The 26,462-nt window shown below is 42.3% G+C and overlaps 1 protein-coding gene across 1 annotated transcript in view; it reads right to left on the bottom strand.

Moving 5' to 3' along the window:
• Positions 1–23,705, bottom strand: part of c9orf72 (C9orf72-SMCR8 complex subunit) — a 33,843-nt gene extending 10,138 nt beyond the window's left edge. The window contains exons 1-4 of the mRNA XM_078530296.1: positions 23,614–23,705; positions 20,565–20,629; positions 8,914–8,986; positions 2,714–2,830 (exon numbers count right to left, since the gene is read on the bottom strand). Coding sequence (XP_078386422.1) covers positions 2,714–2,830; positions 8,914–8,986; positions 20,565–20,629; positions 23,614–23,664 — 306 coding nt within the window. The 5' untranslated portion in view covers positions 23,665–23,705. The remainder of the gene's footprint in view (positions 1–2,713; positions 2,831–8,913; positions 8,987–20,564; positions 20,630–23,613) is intronic.
• Positions 23,706–26,462: the final 2,757 nt, after the last annotated feature.

Raw genomic sequence — 26,462 nt, 5'->3', positions numbered from 1 at the left:
TATTGCCTTTTTGATCCATTCACACATGCATCCAGTATTCCCTTTGTGTGTCCAACGTGTTGATGGGATGTTTCTAGCGTGTGGGCGAAGACAGCATGCTTTTGCTTCTCATTTTCAGCCCATACCACTGGCAAGCAGCAATGCGAAAAAGAGAGCGAAATGTGAAGTCATTCCGTCAGTACACAGCCTCTCCATTGGCAAATCCTCAGCTCTGCTCCTCATGGTGACAGATGGAAATTGGGTCGGACATGGTCCCAGGCTAAATCTTCAGAGGAACTCAGAAGAGGTTTGGCCCCCAGACATGCAGTACATGCAAGAACACTGATGATATGGACACACCATGGCACTCATGAATCAAACTCCCAGCTATAGACGAATAGCTCTGCTGCCTTGTGGATTCCTCAGGGGAGTTGAAAACTAAGGGAACAAATCCTGACAAAATCTAAGTGGAGCCCAAAGGCAGACTGACATCTAAATATGTCATCTTTCCAACAACACCTCCAACCAAGCTGGTGTCAAATGTAGAGCTTGCATTCCTTTGGGCTCAACGGGGAGGTCGAGAGGGGGCCTATGACATTTGGACAGCCCCGGGTCTCCATAAATTTTGCCCAGGCTTGCGCCTTGGAGAGGATGCTCCAGTTTCTGCAGAGCTTTAACACAACATGGGAGGCAGCAGTCACCAACTCGATTGGCATTGTGAATGGGTGCTATGGGCTGTTTCCGACAGTGGGAGGGACCATCATGTCCCATTGGTCAGCCACTGCCCATCTCAAGTTGGGCAGCCCGGAGCTGGTAAGGTGCTGAGCTGCCAAGGTCCATCTGTTTCAATGGGTGCTTGGAGCTTCGAGTGTCTGCTCAACAAGTGGACAGAATCCATCGCATCAGGCAAAGGAGCCAAATAAACAAAAAGAAAGAAGATGCCAACTCTTCAGTTGGCAAGCTGGAACATCAGGATCATGTGCACGAACTGACAGACAAGTTGCAGCTGATCGATAATGCATGCAAAACAGCCGTGATCGACATGGAGCTTGATAGGCTGAACATCAACATAGCATCCCTACAAGAGATCAGGCTGGATCACCAAAAAATAAAATACGTTCACCTGGCACAGGAAGCGTTCAGAGGAAACATATGAGCAAGGTGTAGGTTTCTCTGTAAGGAACTTCCAACAAATGGTTACAAACATACAAACAAGGGGCAGGAATAGGCCATTCAGCCCCTTGAGCCTGTTCTGCCATTTAATAAGATCATGGCTGATCTGATAGTAACCTCAAATCTGCATCCCGCCTACCCCCAATAACCTATCACCTTGCTTACCAAGAATCTATCCACCTCTGCCTTAAAAATATTCAAAGACTCTGCTTCCACCACCTTTTCAGGAAGAGAGTTCCAAAGACTCATGTCCCTCAGAATAAATTTTGGCTCATCTTTGTTTTAAATGGGTGACACCTTATTTTTAAAGAGTGACTCCTAGTTCTAGATTCTCCCACAAGAGGAAACATTCTCTCCACATCCACCCTGTCAAGTCCCCTCAGGATTTTATATGTTTCAATCAAGTCGCCTCTTACTCTTCTAAACTCCAGTGGATACAAGCCTAGCCTATTCAGAATGTGTTCTCTCCATCCGCCTCTCAATTCAAACAGGGCCTGTAAACCTCATGAGTGTCTATGCTCCAATACTGTGCTCAGTTACAGAGGCGAAAGACTTCTATGAGAAGCTTGACACTCTTATCAGCAAATTCTCTAAGAAATAACATCTTTACCGACGGGTATTTCAAAGCAATTAGTGGGCACAGACCATGAGGCATGGCCCTTCTGCCTCAGATGTCATGGTCTGGGAAACATAAATGAGAACAGGCAGAGACTACTTGAGCTTTGCTGCGGCCATGAGCTTTGTGTACTTAACATCTTCTTTCAGAACAAACCATTCCACAAGGTTTCCGGAGACATCCAAGATCAGGGCAATGGCACTAGCTGGATCATCACCAGACCTGACTCTCTGAGCAGCATGCTCAACACACAGCTACCACAGCATTGACTGTGATATAGATCACTCTCTGGTGAGCATTAGGGCAAGGGTGCAACACTTGAAGTTTTTCATTTGAAGCAGAAATACTGTCCTTGTATCAACATCAGCCATATTGCCTATCCAGATAAAAACTAACAGTTCAATGACTTGATTTAAGAGGCACTCCCTAGCATTCCCACTTAGAGTGCAGGAGCAAAATGGAACATATTTGTGACACTATATCCACTCTCAACATATGGGAACCAACATCACTGTGATGGAACCTGTCAATTGAAGGCAAACGGTCTGCTCTCATTAATTACAAGAAAGATCCGAGTGAGGAAACTCTGAGTGCACTAAGAGCTGTTCAAAGTTAAGTCCAACAAACTGCTAGGTGGTGTACCAATGACTACTGGTTACAGCTCTGCCAGAATATCCCGATGACTTTTTTCATATAGTAACAAAAGTTCATCAAGTAATAAAACACAAGTTCTCTCAGCAATCTCAGGTGAGCTCTTAAAAGAGGGAAAAAACTGAGGACAAATCAATACAAACACATACGAAACAGGTCTGCTGTCCTATAAGCTAGAGGATGGTCCTTGCCAATACAAGGAAGGAGATTAAAGAATGTTAAGGGGAGAAAAAAAAATAATTTTAAAATTGCAGTAAAGAAATACATTGTTATTTTATATAACTGTAATCTTACCTTTAAAAGGCCCTGAACAAAGAGACCTGAATCATATTTTAAAGAATCACTGGCATTGGCAAGTCGTGAGCATTTTCGTTCGGTTGGAGTCAAGAAAAGGCACAGAGTGCGAACCATCTGTCAATGCAGAAAAACATTTAACAGATCACATACTAAGTAATTTATGCACAAGGCAACCTGTCAAAACGTAAAAGTCTAGGAATATACTGATGGGCCTGATTTGTTATAGAAATAATAGTGAGGCTAATAGCATTCATCGTTTTTAACATGTAAATCAAACATCCAGTGACTGTACTGCATTTAAATGTAGAAATCAATAGTTGCTATTTCAGTTGCCCTCTAGAAACTTACTTGCTGAGAAATTTGGCATTGAAATACATGGAATAGCATGAAGTTGTTGTACTTGCATTATCTATAGCCACTAAACTTGCCAGAAAAAGTTAGGGCTTGCTTATTCCAGTGGAAGTATTTTTTTAATGACGTAATGAGTCGCAATTACTGCCAAACAAACTGTCTGACACTGAAAATTAACTTTTAAAATATGCAACCTCATTCTTTCAGATTTGAATTATTGTTGAAGATTTTAAAAGTGCAATTTTTAAATTTTTGTTTCTTTCTCTCAATCCCTCTCTTTATTTTGTCTTCTGTATATGATTTAACATTGAATTAAACATTCTAACTTACATTTCCTGATGTAGATTTTGCACTCTTCATTAATGATTCTTCAGTCTGAATGATTAAGTGAAGATACAGTTGCTTGCCCTGTTCACACACAGGTCCCAGGCCACTGCACCAAATGGCTTTCTAGTCAGTAAGCTACAGTGCAAAACCCTATAGCAAATCTGTGGGCAAGTATAATTGTGATGAATAGCTCGTGTTGCTTGTGAACTGCTGAAAATTTCCTTTGTTATTACATATATTGTTCTGCAGTCTTCCTACAATGCAAAACTAGTCACTGTTTTCTAATGCTGTGAAATTTATACGTCTAATATTAAACTCTGGCTATCAAAAAACCAATAGATGGGAAGGAAACAGTTGAAATAAGAATTCAATGTAACATACCATTCATACAAAAATATTTACCAGATTATAAATGGACTATGATATTTTATCTAATATATATATATATATATATATATATACACACACACATTGACTGCAATTATCTATTATTCAAAGGGCTACAGATATTGATGTAATTGCTATATTGCATGAAGATAAAAATTACAGCACATTTTAGACCACAATGCATGAAGCAGCATGTTTTTAGCCATAAGTCAGTCAACTTTTATAGTTTATCCCCTTAATTCTAAGTTGCTTAACTCATTCCAATCATTGAAATTGAAATCATGCAAAAACACTTCGACTATTAAAACTGCTTAATTCAATCTACTGGAAAATATGATTTCTTTTTCAGCAAAATAAAACTTTGAATAAATAATAAGGCTGTGTATTTCAATCTAGAACTTTATTTATTCTAAAAACTGCATATATTTTTAACCCCGCAAGTTATGTTACAACCCCTGCTTTATGGGATTAGTGGCCAAATTTTTATTTTGTTACCTACCGATGTCGCTCCTTAGCCACAAACAAGAAACCAACAGTACAGTCCAATGGAGGTAATATTTTAGTGTGGATAGAGGATTGGCTTTTGAACAGGAAACAGAAGGTTGGGATAAATGGGTAATTTTCAGGATGACAAATTTTAACCAGTGGAGTATCACAGGGATCAGTGACAGGCCTCAATTATTTACGATCTATATTAATGAGTTGGATGAATAGAGCAAATGTGTTGTAGCCAAATTTATTGATAATACGAAGCTAGGTAGGAAAGCAATTTATGCGGAGGAGATTGCAAAGGGATATAGGCAGGTTAAGTGAATGGGCAAAAAATTGGCAGATGGAGCATAATGTGGGTAAATGTCAGGTTGTCCATTTTGGCAGGAAGAAGAGAAGCAGAATATTATTTAAATGGAGAGAGACTGCAGAATGCTGCAATACAGAGGGATCTGTTCTTGCACATGAATCACAAGAAGTTAGCATGCAGGTACAGCAAGTAATTAGGAAAGCAAATGGAATGTTGAACCAGAACAGAAAATGCTGGAAAAACTTAGCAGGTCTAACAAGCATTTGTGGAGAGAAAGACAGAGTTAATGTTTCGCGTTCATATGACTCTTCTTCAGAATAGAATGTTGGCCTTTATTGAAAGGGGAATGACGTATAAAAGTAGGGAAACCTTGCTAGAGCTGTACAGGGCATTGGTGAGACAGCAAAGTACTGTGTACAGTTTTGGTCTCCTTACTTAAGGAGGAATATACTTGCATTAGCAGTTCAGAGAAGGTGCACTAGGCTGATTCCTGGGATGGAGAGGTCGTCTTATGGGGAAAGGTTGAGTAGCTTCGGCCTATACTCACAGGAGTTTAGAAGAACGAAAGGTGATCTTATTGAAACATGTAGGATTCTGACAGGGCTCAACAGGGTAGATACTGGGATGACGTTTTGTCTTGTGGGGGATCTAGAACTAGGGAGCACAGTTTAAAAATAAGGGATCTCCCATTTAAAATGGAGATGAGGGGGAATTTCTTTTCTCAGAGGATTGATAGTTTTTGGAATTCTCCTTCTCAGATAGTCAAAAATTCTGGGTCATTGAATATATTCGAGATTATGTTAGACAGATTTTTGATTAGCAGGGAGTTAAGGGTTATGGGGGACAGGCAAGAAAGTGGAGTAAAAGCCACAATCAGATCAGCCATGATCTTATTGAATGATGGAGCAGATTAATTAGTATACAGCTACAGCAAGCAATTAAGAAGGCGAATGGAATGCTATCCTTTATTACGAGAGGAATTGAACGTAAAAGGATGTTATGCTTCAGTTATACAGGGCATTGGTGAGACCACACCTTGAACACTGTGTGCAGTTTTGGTCTCCTTATTTAAGGGGGGATGTAAATGCCTTGGAGGCGGTTCAGAGGTTTACTAGAGTGAGCGGTCTTATGAGGAAAGGTTAGACAGACTGGGCTTGTTTCCTTTGGAGTTTTGAAGATTGAGTCATAGAGGACTACAGCACAGAAAAAGGCCCTTCGGCCCATCGGGTCTGTGCTGGTCAAACAAGTACCTAACTATTCTAATCCCATTTTCCAGCACCAGGCCCATAGCCTTGTATGCCATGGCATCGCAAGTGCACATCCAAATACTTCTTAAATGTTATGAGGGTTTCTGCCTCTACCACCCTTTCAGGCAGTGAGTTCTAGATTCCCACCACCTTCTGGGTGAAAAAATTCTTCCTTACATCCCCTCTAAACCTCCTGCTCCTTACCTTAAATCTATGCCCCCTGGTTATTGATCCTGCCACCAAGGGGAAAAGTTCCTTCCTGTCTACCCTATCTATGCCCCTCATAATTTTATACACCTCAATCATGTTCCCCCCTCAATCTCCTCTACTCCAGGGAAAATAATCCCAGACTATCCAATCTCTCCTCATAACTAAAACTCTCTGGCCCAGGCAACATCCTGGTAAATCTCCTCTGCGCACTCTTTAGTGCAATCACATCCTTTCAATAATGCGGATTCCAGAACTGCACGCAATACTCTAGCTGTGGCCTAACCAGCGTTTTATACAGTTCCAGCATAACCTCCCTGCTCTTATATTCTATGCCTTGGCTAATAAAGGCAAGTATCCCATATGCCTTATTAACCACCTTATCTACCTGTCCCCCTACCTTAAGGGGCCGGTGGACATGCACACCAAGGTCCCTCTGATCCTCGGTACTTCCCAGGGTCCTACCATTCATTGTGTATTCCCGTGCCCTGTTTGTCCTGCCCAGTGTATCACCTCACACTTCTCTGGATTAAATTCCATTTGCCACTGATCAGCCCATCTGACCAGCCCATCTATATCCTCCTGTAATCTAAGGCTATCCTCCTCACTATTTACCACCCCACCAATTTTCGTGTCATCCGCGAACTTACTGATCGACCCTCCTACACTCAAGTCTAAATCGTTTTTTATATACCACAAACAGCAAGGGACCCAACACCAATCCCCGTGGAACCCCACTGGACACAAGCATCCAGTCACAAAAACACCCCTCGATCGTCACCCTCTGCTTCCTGCCACTCAGCCAATTCTGGATCCAATTTGCCAAATTGCCTTGGATCCCATGGGTTCTCAACTTCGTTATCAGTCTCCTTATCAAAAGCCTTGCTGAAGTCCAAGTAGACTACATCAAATGCATTGCCCTCATCTACACACTTGGTCACCTCTTCAAAAAATTCAATCAAATTGGTCAGACGTGACCTCCCCTTAACAAAACCATGCTGTCCTTGATTATTCCCTGCCTCTCCAAGTGTAGATTAATTCTGTCCCTCAGAATTGCTTCCAATAATTTCTCCACCACTGAGGTTAGACTGACTGGCCTGTAGTTCCCTGGTTTATCCCTTCCTCCCTTCTTGAATAGCGGTACCACATTGGCTGTCCTCCAGTCCTTTGGCACCTCTCCTGTGGCCAGAGAGTTATTGAAACTTATTGCCAGCGCCCCTGCTATCTCCTCCCTTACCTCACTCAACAGCCTGGGATACATTTCATTTGGGCCTGGAGATTTATCTACTTTTAAGCCTGCCAGACCACTTAGAACCACCTCCCTTTCTATGCTAATTTCTTTAATTATATCACAGTCTTTCTGCCTGATTTTCATACCCACATCGTCCCTCTCACTCGTGAACACCAACACAAAGTATTCATTTAGAACCCTACCTACATCTTTGGCTCCACACACAAATTACCACTATGGTCCTTAATGGGCCCTACTCTTTCCCTAGTTATCCTCTTACTTATCATCATTGTGCACAAGATCACATTTGACTGCCTACTGACATTAAGTCAACGTGAGTGAGTGTCATCTGCTATGTGACTGCGCATTATTTAATTCTGTCACCAGGTAGCTGGGGAGCTCCATCTCTCCATCTCAGAGGGCCAGGCATGCTGTGATTTGGCTTTATCGCTAGTGCTGCCTCCTACTCTGCAACTATCAGCAGGAAGATGGCTGCAGGGCCACCTCCACTTTTCTGCTTCTCCCTAGTTTTCTGAGCTCTCTTCTCCTGCAAGGAGGAAAAGACCTATCAGTGTGACTAATGGAATGTGTTAAGTAGATGGAGGGACAAGATTAGTGTGGAAGATCACCTGAGGAAAAAGCATGGCATTACATTAGTCCGAGGATCAGTGTCATTGGGGGATAGTCAGATGCGAATCTGGAGATGCCATGTCAGAGAGCAATGGGTGCACGTGCAAGCTATGTTGGTGTCAAGATTGGTGTGCAGGAGTAGGCTTGGGAAGGCAGAGTGACGGAGATGAGGGTAAGACACATCAGGATGTATTTGAATGTGCTGTGCCACTCACCTTTCCTGACCCGATTAGGTCACTAAACCTCTTGCAGCACTGTGAGCAGGAGGGGGCACCCATAGACCTGTAGCTAACCTCCTCTGCTATCTCCAGGCAGCAGACTCCTTGCTCCCGTCGGCAGGGGAAAGAATCTCCCTGCACGCCCTGACAGACTGTAGCATTGGTTTTAGGAGGGCATCAGTGAAACGAGGTACAGCCTTGTGATGTTGAGAATCTATTGTTGTAATTTCTTCCTCAGCTGAAACACCTGAACAATCCTTCAACTTTCATCCTAGAAGAGTTTCCTTAAATACTTCAGCTGAAATATACTCATGTGGATTGCCATCACACCATCATGACTGGTCAGGAAACGCGGAAGTCGGATGCTAATGCAGTGGCTGGGTTAAAAAGCTACTGACAAATACACTTCTAAAACTCCCAGGTTCCCAGGCTACGAGCAGTTCGATCAGTTAAAATCCAGCCCAAGGTGTAGACAATCAACTACTATATTAAGAAACAAATCGTTCTATTGCTCTCAATTTGTCATGGAGCCAATTAGGTCAGAAACTGGACAGAAGTTTCTATCAAGTGTGTTTTAAAGAAAGTCAACAACAATGGATTTGATCTAACATTAGAATGCCAGATCCTTTTTGGTAAGTTTAACAACTCCAGAAATATATTGTTCATCAGAACAGCAACACTTATGTTTACAAAAATAAAAAGCAGACAAAAAATGTCTATTTTACAGTATATGCACAAAAGTCCAGCAACTCAATATAAGGTTGTTAAGCCAGGTCCTGCATTGGAGAAGGAAGAAATACCTTGTTTACTTTTTCTGGATTGCTTCCTACAACGACAGAACACCCACATGTCTGCAGGTGAGAACTAATGGCCCTGCAAATCAAACAAAATGTTCCCATTACTGGAAGGGAATACATTTCCCATATGTGCGTGTGGCAGGATTTAATGCTTAGTTTGATATGAAAAGTAGGGGAAATGTTTTAGAATTTATACTTTAACTTGGAAAATTCTTACTCTATAAGAAAATCACATTCAAATTTAGCCCAACGTATTCCAGCAATTATATTTGACATTTATGCAACTGGATCACCAAGCATCATTCATTACCTTACGGTCCCCATAAACATCCCAATCTCACAAAGCAGTCTTCGCAACAAGGGTTCTGCATTTCTGCAGCATCTTAAGACCAATTTATATGGTAACGTAAACCAAATTCTGTGACGTGAGGATGCAGATTTTGCTGCAGGATTGCCTAAAGCTTTGGGGCATCTCAATCACATAATTATTTTAAAAATATAGTGTATAATGCAATAGCAACTGCGGGTTTTTGTTTAGAACAATTGTCCACCACAAATAATTTAAAAGTTTACTGCGCTTAGCCCGAGTCCATGCGCTGCTTTGCTGTTTACAATAATAGGCATTTAACATCTAGCTGTATCATTGAGCCAGATAAAATAACAATGTTAAATAGCATCCAAATGGAAAACCATTAACTCACATTGTTCAAGTACAGAATCTCAGAAATTGAGAAGGCGATGAATAGGGTCAATAGATTTTGGAGCAAGAGTTTGAGAGGGTGGTCACGCCAATGTAAAATAGGGTTTATGCCATGCAGGAGGAAAGTTGGGTAACTATCCAAAAGGCAGGGAACAGAAGGAAGGAAAGTAAGGAACAGGAGCACCTAGAACAATTTATGTTCTCAAATGTATTTGAAACTCTATCTTCCTGCTGAAATAGGGGGGCTCTAGCAGGGCCAACAATAAATAATAATGGTACCATACCAACAAACAAGAGATGGCTTGTGTCAGATTAGCAATATAGCTAGAATGGGCTGGTGTGATCTTTTGGATTCCAGACTTTGACCTGGATGATTTGGTGCCTCCCAGGTGCTAGTGTAAGGAACATATTAAATAGACTGGAAAAGATTGTGCACAGGGATTCTGAACAGGCTACATCTGAACAGGTACAGTGGTGCACTGGTAAAAACAGTTAAATAGAGAAACAGTTAAATCAGGAAAAAGTGAGGTACAAGGATGGAGTTGCTGGGAAATAAAATTATCCAGGAAAGATAGAAAAGATAAGGATGGAGGCAGAGTGCAATATTGGTTAAAAGATGGAATAAATGCTGTAGAGAGGCCTGACATAGACAAGAGTGGGGGACAGGTTAAGTTCCAATCATACCGACTGCTAGATAAAAAAAAGGCCTTGTCACATTATTAAGGGTGCATTGCAGATCTAAATTGTGGAAAGGAAATAGAATAGAACGTCTGCAGCCGTATTAGACAGAGGAATAAGAATAACAATTACTATTTTGGCAGATTTTACTTATCCATTCATCAATTGGGACAGAGGAGGGGTAAATGAAGAAAAATTCATCCTTTGTGGTACAAGATAACAGCCATGTTGTCCAACATTCAGAATCTGTTTTGTGTACTCCTGCACATTTCACAGTAGGGACTTGGCAGAGTACCATCCCAAGCACATTTTTGGCCCTGTCAAAACAAATAATGCACAGGCCCCACGAGTATCTCAGAAAATATTAGGAGATATGGGCTTAGTGCAGCACAGCCTTCCATTTGGCCCAAGCCCCACGACCCTAGGCCTGATTACTGAAGAAATAGCCCCACCTTTTCCAACAGCAACTTTCTGCTGGTTCATCTCTGGCAGCATCTCTCAACTTTCAAACCATAAGTAGCAGCAATCCCCCCCACCAGTAATATCCCCAACATTGTCACCTTGTACCTACACTCTAATATCTACGTTGTCTAAATATCCTCGCTATTATGTGCCTGATATGTGAAATTTGTAGTGCAGCAAATTAGACCCTGAGGAAGTGTATAAACATTATGCAAATAGCAAAAAAAGCATGCAAAAGATGAAACAGAAATATAAAGCAGCTATGAGAAACAATACAATTCAATATTAACACATGGAGTGTGATTTTTGCACCCTCCCTGTTCTTATGAGTTTCCAGTCTTAGTTAACCCTCTATGGAGTAGGGCTGAGTGCAGGTTGTAGCTTTAACCGTAGAGAGGGGGTATGGGGGAAGGAACAGAGCAAAAGATATTAGCTTATACTTCCCAGCAACTGAAGGAACAGTAATATTGATGGAGGGTGCACAGCAGTTCTGCACATATTTTCAACTGCAAGAACCAAAGGGATCAGTGGGACCCTTCTATTTTTTTTAAATTCTAACTATAGAATTTTTGTTTCAGCATCATTGGCCATTCATGTTGGTGAACCTTTGCTCCTCACGTCCTAAAGAGTGTTTTTGCTTGCCTGGATATCTAGGTCAATTTGTAGTGTGCCCAGGGATCCAACAAATAACTTTTGTTGCTTTATATTTTGGCATGCTGGTTTTATCATGCACTCTCATGTGATCTTCCTTATTTTTAGAAGACAGCAAAATAACACTAATATAGTAACTAAATTAACTTTACCATCATCTCGAGTAAGTAGAAAATAAATTGTCATGAGTGCAGGGATAAATTATAATGTATTCTTAGTGGTACTTATCTTTTTCCTCACCACCCATGGGTGTCACCTACTGCATTTCCTCAAGGCTTCAGACACATTCTCAAATTTGGATCAGTTTCACACTTTCCAGAAAGTGACTGGGAGCAAATAATTTTAAGTGACTGCTTTCTTGCAGTTTAACAGGTAATCAAATATATACTTAAACCAATCCCACTAGATGCTTCTATGTGAATCAACTTAGCCTGGTGTCTGAGGGAAGGGCTAAGACAAACTGTGACAGAGAGAAGTCAACACCATGAACTAGATTAAAGAACTAAATTTTCATCAGTGATCGCATGCCTCCCAGCAACTGGCTGAGTATCTGAACTGACAGAAGTTTAGCAGCAAACCTGCATACCTTTTCAACTACAACAGCTGTGTGGTTGTATGGCTTACACTGGGAGAAAAACAGAAGCCTTGTGTGAGTTAATTAGAACTAAAGCGATGGATGAAGAATGGATAAAGTGGGATAAAGGTAGAAAGGACCAACAAAGATGTTTTATTCTACAGAAAATCCAATACAGCAATACAGAAAAGCCACAGGAAGAGCACAGGGCTAGTTTCAAACCAAAGGCCCAGGGGTGAAAGGATGCTGTTCCCATTTTCACTTTAAACATTACTCATTTTATACTTCCGCAGGGAATCAGCAAAACAAATAGTGTTTAACTTTAGGTTTATAATATTGAAATACATGTTCACTGTTAATTACAGAGATACATATGCTCGCAGTTAGTCTTTTTACATTTCAACAAATAGTAAACAAAAGCATGAAGAAATTAGAAGGTTTGAAATTAATAAGCTAAATTGGAATTTAACACAACTCAGTGGAGTTGTGAAGGTGGAAGCGGAAGCGGGTGCCAAAGGCTAGCCAATTGGTGGCTAGACGATGGAGTTGATGACAAATCTGTACTCGAGTGTAAGACGGTCAGTAGCAGTGGCTCGTTGTAACCAGGAAGAAGGAGCTGGCGGGTTCGCAACATGGCTCTCAGGAGTAGCACATCATTAATGATCATGCACATAACTGGCTATTAAAGACTTCTGAGCTCCAAATTACACTGCTATTCCCCCTCCACTTGGGCCATTCCTCATTTGCCAGTCACCACTCAATCACCCATTGACCCACAGCAAGACCTTGAAGCATGTGGAACCCACCTGTGACCAATGCAGAGTCAAGAATCCAGGTGGCTCCATGGTTCAGCGATACACATCCTCCTCTAGGTTGCTGGGGCGAGCTGAGAGGTCTTTTCCCTCAAGGCTGAAAGAAGAGACCTGCCTAGCAAATCAGGTAGGCCTGGATAGAGGTAGCGAAGGAGATAAGCAGCCGGGAGGTTATTCCGAGAGCCTGTGCCACAAGTGGGTCAACAACCTTCTCTGCTTTGTCAGGGTGAGTGACAAACCAGTCTCCCTTGGGTTAGAAGCAAATGAATGGGTGTGCAGGCATGGCTGTTGAGACATGTGAACACAGCAGATAGAGGGAATGGCTACAGCTCTATCAGGGGGCGCTGTGTGGCACAGCAGACCGACATAAGGGTGCAGCCGAGTGTCAATCGAACACTTGCATGAAACTGGTCCCAGAGGCTGCAGCAGGTGCTAGAGTGGGCGGTCTCTGTAGTATGAGCATTGAAATGATTCTCAATATTTCCAAAGTAGAAGTAAACCCAGAACATGAGGGAAGGGCCACAGACTGATGGGGGCATCCCCCACTTTGCCATTTTGGCACCAATAAAGGAAAAGGCATTGAAGTGGACTTGACATGAGAATGGCCAATCCATCACAGGGAGAGATCAGTGCACCTATTGGGGAGAACAGGTCCCTCAAGGCATAGGGAGGAGAGCAACAGATAGGTAAGCATGAGGGATGGTTGTGGGTTCCAAGTTACAGACATGCCCAAGCTGCAGCCAATTCTAGGTTTTGGTCTGAGGGTTTCGCATCAGTCCGATCTTCCTGTTTTCTCTCACAAGTGAACTCCAACCAACAGCCAGGCAACATCTCCGGGGAACATCCGTCCATATCTGATGAGCGGGAGGGTACCTCAAGAGGGTGCAGCATCACATCCTTGCCTCGCACCAGCTCAGATATTGTCAGCGGGTACGCATGCAGGTGGAGATTCAGCGTCATAACCTGGTACCAACATCAACAAGCACCAGACCAGCTGTTGGAGGCGGTGACAGCCAAGGCTTCTGATGCTCAGAGGTGCATGGGAGACCAGGCTTATGCCAAGTCCCAGGCTGATTATGAGCCTCTGGAGCAGTCCATAAGGCAGCAGATCCTGGACGCTCAGCCATGAGGTGTGTGAAGATCTTGCAGAGTTTCCAGAGGTTTAGGGTGCCCCAGTTGAGACAGTGGAGAAGTTCATCCAGGCCATGAGTGCTGTGATCTCCCCCTTGCCTGATCACATAACCTCCATCAATGAGAGACTGGCAATTCTCCTGGACAGCCACATCCAGCAGACCACCGGTAGCTGCTGGTGATGCATGTGCAGACCTACATGCCATCAGCTGTCACTGAGCGAGAGGGATCAGTGGCACGGTGAGTTTGGGATGAGGTACTAGGGTCTCTACCAAGCCCTCGGCATTCTCAGGTAAGTAGGGAAATACAAGTGTACTTGTGGAGGAGTGATAGCCACCTGCAAGTGTGGACTCTTCTCAGGGCACTCCTGATGATAACAGAGGTTTTCAGCCCCTCTGCCAATAAGACCAACGCCTCAAGTTTCTGTGGCTACAGAGGCAGCTCCTGCAACTGTTCAGGAGCCCTTCAGTGTGCCAGAGACCTCATGGCCTCAGGCATCCCAGGCCATGGGGCAACAAGGCCAGTAGTTTGCCTCCACTGCAATTGGCAACGAAGGAGGAGCATCATTAGGAATGTTGAATATTGTAGTTAGCCTTCATTAAATGTCACTTTTTGCTTATGACTGTCTCAATGCAGTGATGGTGGCCAGAGCGAGACGTATGTGTAAAGGGTTGTGAGCTGGGGCTGATTGGTGTTGACCACAGCACGTGTGCTGATTGCTGTGCTATGTGTTGATGCTTGAGTGATTCTGGGCTTCTAGCAGGTGTGAATGGCTTTAGTGAGCCTGGAATGTGGATCTTTGGTGGACTAAATGGCTGACATGCTGCAAATCAGGAAACACACTTTGGTCTAAAAGCTTCCCGAGCCTCCCACACATAAATCTTGGGCCCTCCAAGTGGCCCTGTAGGCTGGTCAGGATGCTGTAGCTCTGATTCGGTACTCTCCTTGTGCGAGGATGTACTGCCATGTCTTCAACAGCCAGGACCTCCACCTCTGCAGCGTCAGGTTGTGCAAGACGCAGCAGCCAACCACAATCCAGGAGACTTTTGCTGTGCATACTGAAGGGCACCAAATGAGTGCACCAGGCACCTAACTCTCATCTTCAGCAGACCGAAAAGCCTGCTCAATGGTCTCCTTGGTCGTTGGGTGGTTTGCATTGCAGCATGCCTCTGCCTCAGTCCTTGAGTTCCCCACCAGTGTAATCAGCCATTTCTTCAGCAGGTAACCCTGTCACAATGTATTCATCCTTGCATGTGTTCCACCTGCAGGATTTACAAACCAGTTGAATATTGAGACAGTGAAATCCCTTCCGTATGCATGCAATGATTCCTTGGATCTTGGGGAATCCAGCGACGGTGCCAAAACCTCTGGCTCTCTCAGCCTGACCGTCCGCATTGGTTGCAAACTTGATGTGTTGGTTGACCCTAATGAAGAGGGCATAAATCACAAGATGCAGTGATGTGCAGCTGATTTGGAGGTGCCGCTCATGTCACCAGTGGCACCCTGGAATAGACCTGAGGGGCAGAAATTCAGGGCACTTGTGACCCTGACAGCCACTGACATTGGATGGTCACCCACGCAATTAGAGCAGACCTCTCCCATCATCATGTCACACAGAGCTGTCACAGTCTCACAAGACAGACGCAGTCATCACAGACACTGGAGGAAGGTTATCCTCTGTTGGTGCACCGTCTGCTGGGTTGCATCATCTCCTCACAGGTCTCACGCCCGGTCAATTCTGTGATCTTCTACTCCTTCCTCATCACCAAGCTGCACCTGCAGGTGTCCAGAAGGTTACTGTTGTCCTTGGTCAAGTGCTCACCTTTCACTCCTTCTCCAGATTTCCTCTACATTGGAGGAGCCTTCTGCGGAATGGACGATGGCACCCAACTGGGTGCCGACTATGTCATGGGAACACTTTTCTAATGGGTGCTAAGAGGACACACAATCCCAGCCCTCTCTTAAAAAATTTCTTCTAAGATACCCCTGCCAAAAGACCAACTTACTCAAGTGGCATAAATGAGCCAATGATTTCTGCCCTTTGCCTTTCACTCTCAAATTTGAAGCATTAACTTCACTAGCCAAGTCCTTCAGGCCCCTGCATCCACCTCCCGTTTGTCGATCATTTAAAGCTGCCGAGGCTCCAAGCCCTATGTGGCCTCTGTAAAATGCTGCTGGGCTCGAGAAATGCAAGCCAACTGGATTTCTAAAAACTTTAATCGACCTTTATCAGATGGAAAGCGGAGTCCACATCTTGCTTGTGATCTACTGCACATAAAATGGTATTCAGACATATTGATATTGGGAAACTGACCCAACATCATCACTCAGTACGTTTCATGCCCACTGCCCCGACATATCAACACAGCGAACGTAAAATTACAGCCCTAGTAACCAAAGAGTCAGATTTAACAGAACAGAATCAGTCTGGTCAGTGAGTACACTCCCAAGCTTATCCATGCTCACTTGTATTTGTTCTTACAGGGCCTTTATGAAAAAGATGCAAAGTTAAGGTAAGTTCTTTAACAGAGAAGTACAATGTACTTCAATGCTGAAAGACAAATCTGTTAGGTACAGATCAATGATTGCAACTTTACAGTGCTATTAACAGTAAGAGAGTGCGAGAGGAGTGGCCAGAGGAGCGGCGGCGGGGCCGACGGCGGCCAGAGGAGCGGCAGGGCCTGTGGATAGTCCAGAAATAAATTTTAAAAATCGATGTGTGACATCACAGGGAAGCGGGTAGGTGATTGGCTGGTGAGTATTTTCTATTTTCCTATTTATTATGTCTAACTAGAAAATTTCAATCAGGGTAAGAAGAACATTTATTGAAATAATAAGAATATAAGCACAAACAAGACTAGACACATTAATTAAAAATGTAATTAAAACATAAATAAGTAATTAACTAAAACATAATAAAGATAGCAGGGCAGGTGATGTGTTGCAGCTGCAGTATGTGAGATCCCTTAGCCACCTGTGCAATACAAGACAAACATATCTACAGTAAGCAAATGCATCTCGAGGAGTTTCGTCCCAGAATCATTGCACCTGAGGCCGAGCTGTAGACATTGTGATGCATCGGGGAGGGGGAGTGTTACTTGGAAATCTTGTTCCGGAAGGCGGTCACGCACCTTAGGATACGGTCTTCTGATTTCGGCCATGGTCAGGGACAGAAAGGTGTGACTGCAGGTGAGGCAGGTGTGGGAACGCAGAAGGCAGAATTGGAGGTGCCTTCACCCTTGCCATTGTCCAACAGGTTCAAGGTTCTTGCAGCTTGTACGGATGAGAGCGGGGGCTGCAAAATGGATGAGCGAACTGACAGTGGCCCCGTGGTACAGGAAGCCTTTTAAGTGGGGAGGAGTAAATAGGAATGCTGTGGTAATAAGGGACAGTATAGTCAGGGGGATAGATATAGTTCTCTGAAGCTGAGAGAGTACAGGTGGCTGTGTTGTCTGCCCAGTGCAGGACATCTGTTCAGGGCTGGAGAAGAACTTGCAGTGAAGGGATCCATTTGTCATGGTCCATATGGGTACCACTGACATAGGTAGGAATAGGAAAGAGGTTCTCCTTAGGGAGTATGAGCAGTTAGGGGCTAAATTAAAAAGCGGAACCTCAAAAGGCAATAATATCTAGATTATTACCTGAGTCATGAGCAAATTGGCTTAGGGTAAATAACACGTGGCTCAAAGATTGGTATGGGAGAAATGTGTTTTAATTCATGGGACACTGGCACCAGAACTAAGGAAAGTGGGAGCTATACCATTGGGACAGCCTTCACCTGAACCGTGCTAGAACCAGTGTTATGGTGAGTCATAAAACTAGGGAGGACTTTAAATTAAATAGTGAGGGGAAGGAATCTCATGAGGGAAGATGTGGTAAATTAAAGGAAAAAGACAAGGCAAGAGAGCAAGGTAGTATTAAGCGTCATGACAATCAGGGCGTGACAGGAAGGGAAAGATTGTACAAACTTAAGAGTACGACAGCAGATAAGGCCAGAGTTTGCAAAAATTGTAAAAAAAACCAGAACGGCTTAGTATCTGAATACCCATAGCATCCATAACAATCAGCTCAAAAAGTAATAAATACGTATGACCTGATAGCCATTACAGAGACGTGGCTTCAAGGTGACCAAGGCTCAGACTTGAATATTCAAGGATACTTGACATTTTCGAAGGACAGGAAGCCAGGAAAAGGTGGTGGGATAGCTCTGTTAATTGAGGATGGCATTAGTACATTAGTGAGAGATGACCTTAGTTCTTAAGATCAAGATGTAGAATCAATTTGGGTAGAGATTAAAAAAATTAGCAAAGGAAAGAAGTCAATTCTGGGAGTAGTTTATGTGCCTCCTAAAAGTAACAATGCTGTAGGACAAGGTATACATAAAGAAACAATGGGGGCTTCTAAGAAAGGCACTGCAATTATCATCGGTAATTTTAACCTACATATAGGTTGGAAGAATCAGATCAGCAAAGGTAACCTGGAGGATGAGTTCATAGCATGTTTTCGGAACAATTTCTTAGAACAGCGCATTCTAGAGCCAACCAGAAAGCAGGCTTTTCTAGGCCTGGTAGTGTGCAATGAGGCAGGATGAATTAATAACCTCATAGTAAAGGAGCCTCTAGTTAGCAGTGGCCATAACATGATTGAATTTCGCATTCAGTTTGAGGAAGAGAACAGTAGGTCTAAGACTAATGTTTTAAACTTAAATAAAGGCAATTACCCTTCAAGGAGAACGAAGGAATATGAAGACAGAGCTGGCTAAAGTGAACTGGGAAAACAGGTTAAGGGGTGGGTCAGTAGAAGTGTAGTGGCAGGCATTTAATGAGAACTTTCATAATGATCAGCAAATATACACTCCAGTGAGAAAGAAAGACTCTAGGAGACGAATGCGCATCCATGGCTAATGAAGTTAAAGATAGTATCAGATTGAAAGAAAAAGTGTACATTCTGTAAGATTAGTGGTAGGCCAGAAGATTGGACAAAATTTAAAAACTAGCAAAGAATGACTAAACAATTAATTAGGAGGGAGGAATAAGTGTATGAGAGAAAGCTACCTAGAAACATAAGAACAGATAGTAAGAGTTTCTACAAGTATTTAAAAATGAAGAGTGTGTGGGTCCTCTAGTGTGTGTGTCTGGACGATTAATAATGGGAAATAAGGAAACGGCAAGTGTTGAACAGAAATTGTGTGTCTCTTCACTATAGAAGACACAAATAACATCGCGGAAATACTTATAAATCAAGAGATGCAAGGGAGGGAGGAGCTGAAAACAATTATATTCACCAAGGAATTGGGAACTGAGAAAACTATTAGAACTAAAAGCTGACAAGTCACCAGGACCTGAGGGACTTCATCCTCGGGTCCTAAAAGAATTGGCTGTGGAGATAATAGATGCATTGGTTATAATCTTCCAAACTTTCCTTGATTGTGGAAAGGTCCCAACAGGTAGGAAAGTAGCAAATATAACTTCTCAATTCAAGAAAGAAAGGATACAGAAAGCAGGTAATTACAGGCCAATTAGCCTAACACCTGTCATAGGAAAATGCTGGAATCTATTATTATTAAGGAGCTTATAGCAGGGCACTTAGAAAATCTTAATGCAATTAGGTAAAGTCAACATGGTTTTGTAATCATATTTGACGAATTAGAGTTCTTTGAGGAAGTAACAAGTAATGTGGATAACGGGGAATCTGTAGATGTGGTGTACCTGGATTTCCAAAAGGCATTTTTTAAGGTGCCAAATCCATAGGTTAGTGGACAAAATAAGAGCTAATGGTGTAGGGGGGTAACATATTATTATGGATAGGAGATTGACTGGCTAACAGGACGCAGACAGTAGGGATAAACGGGTCATTTTTGGGTTGGCAAGTTGTAACTAGTGGAGTGCACAAGTACTGGGGCCTCAACTATTTAACAATCTATATAAATGACTTGGATTAAGGGACTGAATGTATGGTTGCTAAATTTGACACAAAGATAGGTAGGAAGGTAAACAATGAGGAGGACATAAAGAACTTACAAAGGGATTTAAATAGGTTGTGAGCGGGCAAAAAATTGGCAGGTGTAGTATAAATGTGGGAAAATGTGAACTCATCCACTTTGCAGGAAGAATAGAAAAGCATAAATGGAAGCATGAAAGTGATTCCTGAGATGAAGGGCTTATCTTATGAAGAAAGGTTGGACAGATTGGGCCTGTATTCAATGGAGTTTAGAAGAATGATAGGTGATCTGGGGGGAATTGACAGGGTGGATGCTAAGAGGAAGTTTCCCCTTGTGTGAGAGACACAACTAGGGAACATGGTTCAAAAATAAGGGGTCTCCCATTTAAGATGGCGATGTGGAGAATTTTTTTTCTCTCAGGGGATTGTTGTTCTGTGGAAGTTCTTCCCCAGAGAGTAGTGAAGCAGGATCATTGGATATTTTTAAGGCTGAGTTGGATAGATTCTTGATTGACAAGAGAGTCAAAGGGGATACAGGGTAGACCGGAAAGTAAAGTTGAGGCCACAATCAGGTTAGCCATGATCTTATCAAGGAATGGAGCAGGCTCGAGGGACCTAATGACCTACTCCTGCTCCTAATTCATATGTTCATATAACTGAGCCCTGATACTGCATGCAATTTCTATAATTCAAGATAAACACTCACTTATGCAGAAAATCTTCACGGCAGCTGTCACCAATGTCATCATCATTCAAAAGGGTATCCTTAATCTGAATCAAATTAAAATTCAACTTAATATTACACCCTTTCATCCTCAACACAAGATAGCAGCAATGCAAATGTCATCACACCTAACATCTAAATATAAAAAAGGCTAAGAGAGAGAAAAATGAATAGATAACAGAATTTCAATTACCAAAAGAATATGAATTCATGAGAAGGATTTCAATATTAGAACTGCAACAGAAAAATCCTGAAATATTTTAAAAACAAAGCGAGGTTACTATTTATTGCTAATTTTTAAGTGCCTTAAAGTGGAATGTGTATGGGGATCGTTCAAAAGAGGAAGCAAACTCATTGCATCCTTACAGGAATTAAAAGGGAAACAAACAAGAGGTCATGGGTGTAGATCTGAAACAGGGGAAATTTGAAACGTAAGAATATTTGAGCACCGCTAATCATATGCCAATTAGTTTTATATTTTAATAGGGGCAGAGGTAACAAAACACATGACCCTGATCTCATGAGCTTTGATTTCATATTATGAATGTAAAATTAGATTAATAGAAAAATAAAACATGGGAAAGGAAAAATAACCAAAATGAATTGCTGTTAAGAATTTATCAAACAGGATGCAGATCACATAGAAAGAAAAATGTCAATTTTAATTCTAAACAGTTAATTAGGGAGGATAAAATTGCAGAGAAAAACATTCCTTTTTTAATTAAGTTGAAAATATGCACAAATAATAGTTGCTAGAAAGACAGGCTGCAATGAAACAGAGAAACTGGAAACCAAACTGCAATGAGTTTTTGGGAAAGCATAATAAGATTAGACTACACTCACATTGTTGAACATGTAAGGAGTCTTAAAGATGGAACCTTTGAACAGTGGAATGGTAATTGTAAGCTATTTTCACTGCAAAATGCTTTAGGAGTGTTTTCTTACCATTAAATGGAGTGGTAGGGTATGCTTCAGAGCTTACATGAAAGAAAATAGTGGTTAGTAACAAAATGCTTTTGTAAAATACTATGTTCAAATAAACATAAGTTGATAGGACTAAATGAAATAAAGTAGCTTGTGGGGAGGTGGAGAGGGGGCACCTATGATCTGTACATTTTTTTACGCTTACCAATCATACTGCAGCCAAAATGCAAAAACTCATCCATCACTGCAATAATGAAAATTTACTGCAGCCGAATAGTAAGACCAACTCATACAGGTGACACCTCTGAGAGGAGGTGAAGGAAAAGGAAATACACAATGCTCACATCTGGGATAATCTAAATGTTGTGCTGTACATATCTAGGTGACACAAAAGAAAGCATTTGGATTGAAGAATTTAATTAGTGGGAGAAAATTGCTTTTCATTTTGGGTGATTGTGTCAGCAGATACAGAAGCATCAACTTGGAATGCTACATAATGGCATGATATGAGCTTGAGCTGCTGCTGTGGGTACATTTGAAATCTGAGGGTAAGGTGTCACAAAGCTGCTCTCAAAAGCATTAGCAAAGGCCTTGAAACAGCTCACAAATCACATGGCAGACTAAAAAATTTTATAAAGCTGTTTTTCCTGTCACTTTCTCCAACCTAATATCCAACTTCAAAGTTACTGTCAACTTTGGAAAAACTCAGCAGGTCTGGCATCTGTGGAGAGAGAAACAGAGTCTGTATGACTCTTCCTCAGAGCTCTGAACTCGAAACGTTAACTCAGTTTCTCTCTCCATGGATGCTGCCACAGCTGCTGAGTTTTTCCAGCATTTTTTTGTTTTTATTTCAGATTTCCAGCATCCGCAGTATTTTGCTTTCATCTTCACTCTCACTTTTGTTTCTTTGTACCTAGTGATTCCTAACTGCTACTTTGAAAATTGTATACCTTTCACTTTGGTATCTACCTTGGTTTAGTGATCACACTTTCTGGAGTCAGAAGTTTGTAGGCTTCAAGGTTTACTCCAGACATTTGAGCATGTTATCTAGCCTGCATAGTTGCAGATGCATCTTTCACACGCAATGTTAAACTAAGATCCAGTTTACCCCTCAGCCAACATTAGTTAAAAAAAATTACCTGGTACAATCATGGCAGGATTCAAATAATCTTTTCATCTTTCAATTTCTCCTAAAGGAGAGTTTACATTTTATAAATAATGCAAACTCAAAACTCCTCCAAAGATTCCCATTAAATATTTCAAGACCACTGGAGCCCACCTCTAAACGTCCTCACGGAGGACGGTGAGTCATCTTCTTGAATATAACCGAGTGGCTTGCTAGGCAATTTTACAGAGCAGTTAAGAGTCAACCACATTACAGTGGGCCTGGAGTCACATATGGACAAGGCCAGGTAAGGACAGGAGATTTCCTTCCCTGAAAGACTGAACCAGATGGGTTTTTGCAATAATTCAGTAGTTTTATGGACACTATTACTGATACTGGGTTTTTAATTAAATTTAAACTCCACACCTGCCATGGCAGGATTCAAACTCATGCCCTGGGACCATTTTTGAGGCCTCTGCATAATTAGTATGGTAACAACCACTTTGTTACCGCCTGAAACTCTCTACCCTTGATTCACCACCAAGGTTGCAATATTTCCTGGAAAGAACCAACTATTTCAGATAATTATAAACAAATAAAGGGCATTTAACTCAACAGTGAACAGTAGATGAAGTCAAGTGGTTAAAAAGCCAATATATGTACCTTGTTTTTCATTTTAATCAGTTTACTTATCAGTAAATAAAAGGATTATTAAAATGTAAGGATGTGAACCTCTGGCTTCTGAAGAATAAAGGAATTTTAGTGACATTTTAAAATGACCTTCTCCATATTAGCAAGACTGTTATGCAAAGATGCACTAGTGCACAACTAAACTTGTAAAAATAATACAAGTGCACCAGGGATTTTATACTACATTGACAAGTTATGTTGTTGATATATGCTTGTGACCTAACATGATTCTGAAATGTGAATAATACATTTGAACAAACTGCATGTTTCAACACAAATTGCATTTTACTCGTGTTTCAACCACAAACTTACTTGAACTTCTTCTAGAACCCCATGTGTTTTCATAGATGAAAATAATTCCATGACAGGTGTGATCTCTGTTGTCAAGAAGGAAATAATACTCTGCCCCTATGAGAGAGAACAGTACATATAGATAGTAACTATCAGGACAGTAATGAAATATAATTTGTTAAGGATTGATGCTCTAAAATATACTTTCAGGGTGATTATATTGAGGGTAGGGAGACGAGGGAATGAGAATATGACTGAATAAAGTGCATTTGGGTGTGATTACAAATAGGAATCCCATCAAATGGCTCTTCATAAAATTGAGAGAGCTTCTCCTGATAGTGCAGTGAATTTATCCGAAGAGTAATACAGAGTAGGATAGTGTCAGAATCAATCCTTGATCTTTGCTGGGTTAGTTGTCTCGGCCAATACAGCAGTTGGGTGCTACAATTGGTCTCAGTTTACAGAGGGGGAAAATAGGAAATATTACATCTGAATGAGCGTCAGAATCAAGCTCAGCCATGATGCCACTACCCCCTCCCTCTACAGGGAGAAAATTCATCAATTTCTGAAAAGCTTTTTTTATTCTTTCATGGGTTGTGGGCATCACTGGCTAAGCCAGCATTTATTGCCATCCCTAAGTGCCCTTGAGAAGGTGGTGATGAGTCGCCTTCTTGAACTGCTGCAGTCTATGTGGTGCAGATACACCCACAGCGCTGTTAGGAAGGGAGTTCCAGGATTTGGACCCAGCTACAGTGAAGGAACAGCGATATATTTCCAAGTCAGGATGGTGTGTGGCGTGGAGGGGAAATTGCAGGTGGTGTTCCCATGCATCTGCTGCCCTTGTCCTTCTAGGTCACTGGTTTGGAAGGTGCTGTCGAAGGGGCCTTAATGAGTTGCTGTGGTGCATCTTGTAGATGCTGCTGCACTGTACATCGGTGGTGGAGGAAATGGATATTGAAGATGGTGGATGGGGTGCCAATCAAGCAGGTTGTTTAGTCCTGGATGGTGTTGAGCTTCTTGAATGTTGTTGGAGCTACACTCATACAGGCAAGTGAATATTATTCCATCATGCCTGACTTGTGTCTTGCAGATGGTGGACAAACCTTGGGGAGTCAGGAGGTGAGTTACTCTCCACAGAATTCCCAGCCTCTGACCTGTTCTTGTAGCCACAGTATTTATATGGCTGGTCCTGTTCAGTTTCTGGTCAATGGTAACCCCCCAGGATGTTGATAGTGGAGGATTCAGTGATGTTAATGCCATTGAATGGTCATTGCCTGGCATTTGTGTGGCACGAATGTTACTTGCCGCTTACCACCCAAGCCTGAACATTGTCCAGGTCTTGCTGCATTTGGACATGGACTGTTTCAATATCTGAGGGGTTGCAAATGGTGCTGAATATTATGCAATCATCAGCGAACATCCCCACTTCTGACCTTATGGTGGAAGGAAGGTCATTGATGAAGCAGCTGAAGATGGTTGAGCTGAGGACACTACCCTAAGGAACTCCTGCAGCGATGTCCTGGAGCTGAGATAATTGACCTCCAACAACCACAACGATCTTCCTTTGCGCTAGGTATGACTCCAACCTGTTGAGAGTTTTCCCCCTGATTCCCATTGACTCCAGTTTTACTAGGGCTCCTTGATGTCACACTCGGTCCAATGCTGCTTTGATATCACAGGCAGTCACTCTCAGCACTTTTGTCCATTTTTGGACTAAGGCTGGAATTTGGTCAGGAGCTGAGTGCTATGGCAGAACCCAAACTGAGTGCTGCAGAGCAGCTTATTTCTGAGTAAATGCTGCTTGATAGCACTATCGACAACACCTTTCATCACTTTGCTGATGATTGAGAGTAGACTGATGGAGCAATAATGGACCAGGTTGGATTTGTCCTGCATTTTGTGAACAGGAAATACCTGGGCTGTTTTCCACATTGCCGAGTAGATGCCAGTGTTGTAGCTGCACTGGAATGGCTGGCTAAGGGCATGGCTACTTCTGGAGTATAAATCTTCAGTACTATTGCTGGAATATTGTCAGGGCCCATAGCCTTTGCAGTATCCAGTGCCTCCAGCTGTTTCTTGATATCCCGTGGAGTGAAGTGAATTGGCTTAAGACTGGCATCTGTAGTGCTGGAGACCTCAGGAGGAGGCCAGGATGTTGTATGTTGCTAGTTTTGATGTCTCTCTCTAGCTTTCCCTACACCACACAATATCCCTGAAGATTAGGACAGGAAACCAACTCTCAGATCTCTCAATACCTTTCCACAAGTGGTTGTTAAGAAGTGACGAGAGTGCTTCAAGTTCCTCCCCCTGCCAATTCCTCCCCTCTTCCTTTGTAGAAATGTCTGTTTTTATGTTATGTCTCCTCCCAATGCTTCAAGCTTAAAGGAATAATTTGGGGTAAATTTCAGTCCTACCATTAGATCGATAGTAAACCCACACTTACTTTAACAATAAATTTATCGAATAGATGGTTATTTACCCTGCCCAGGTGGTGAGGGGACCAACAAGAGGGAAAAACACATTTGACCTCATCCTCAACAACCTGCCTATTACAGATGCATCTGTCTATGACTGTATCAGTAGGAGTGACCACCGCACAGTCCTTGAAGAGACAAAGTCCCACCTTCACATTGAGGATACCCTCCATCGTGTTGTGTGGCACAACCACCGTGCTAAATGGGATAGATTTTGAACAGATCTAGCAACTCAAGACTGGGCATCCATGAGGTGCTGTGGGCCATCAGCAGCAGCAGAATTGTACTCAATTACAATCTGTAACCTCATGGCCCGTCATTGTCTCTCACTCTACCATTACCACCAAGCCAGGGGATCAACCCTGGTTAAAGAACAGTGCAGGAGGACATGCCAGG

This window comes from Cetorhinus maximus, chromosome 2 (genome assembly GCF_964194155.1).
Source record: "Cetorhinus maximus chromosome 2, sCetMax3.hap1.1, whole genome shotgun sequence".
Classification (NCBI taxonomy): domain Eukaryota; kingdom Metazoa; phylum Chordata; class Chondrichthyes; order Lamniformes; family Cetorhinidae; genus Cetorhinus; species Cetorhinus maximus.
This window is presented reverse-complemented; position numbering and strand designations above follow the sequence as displayed.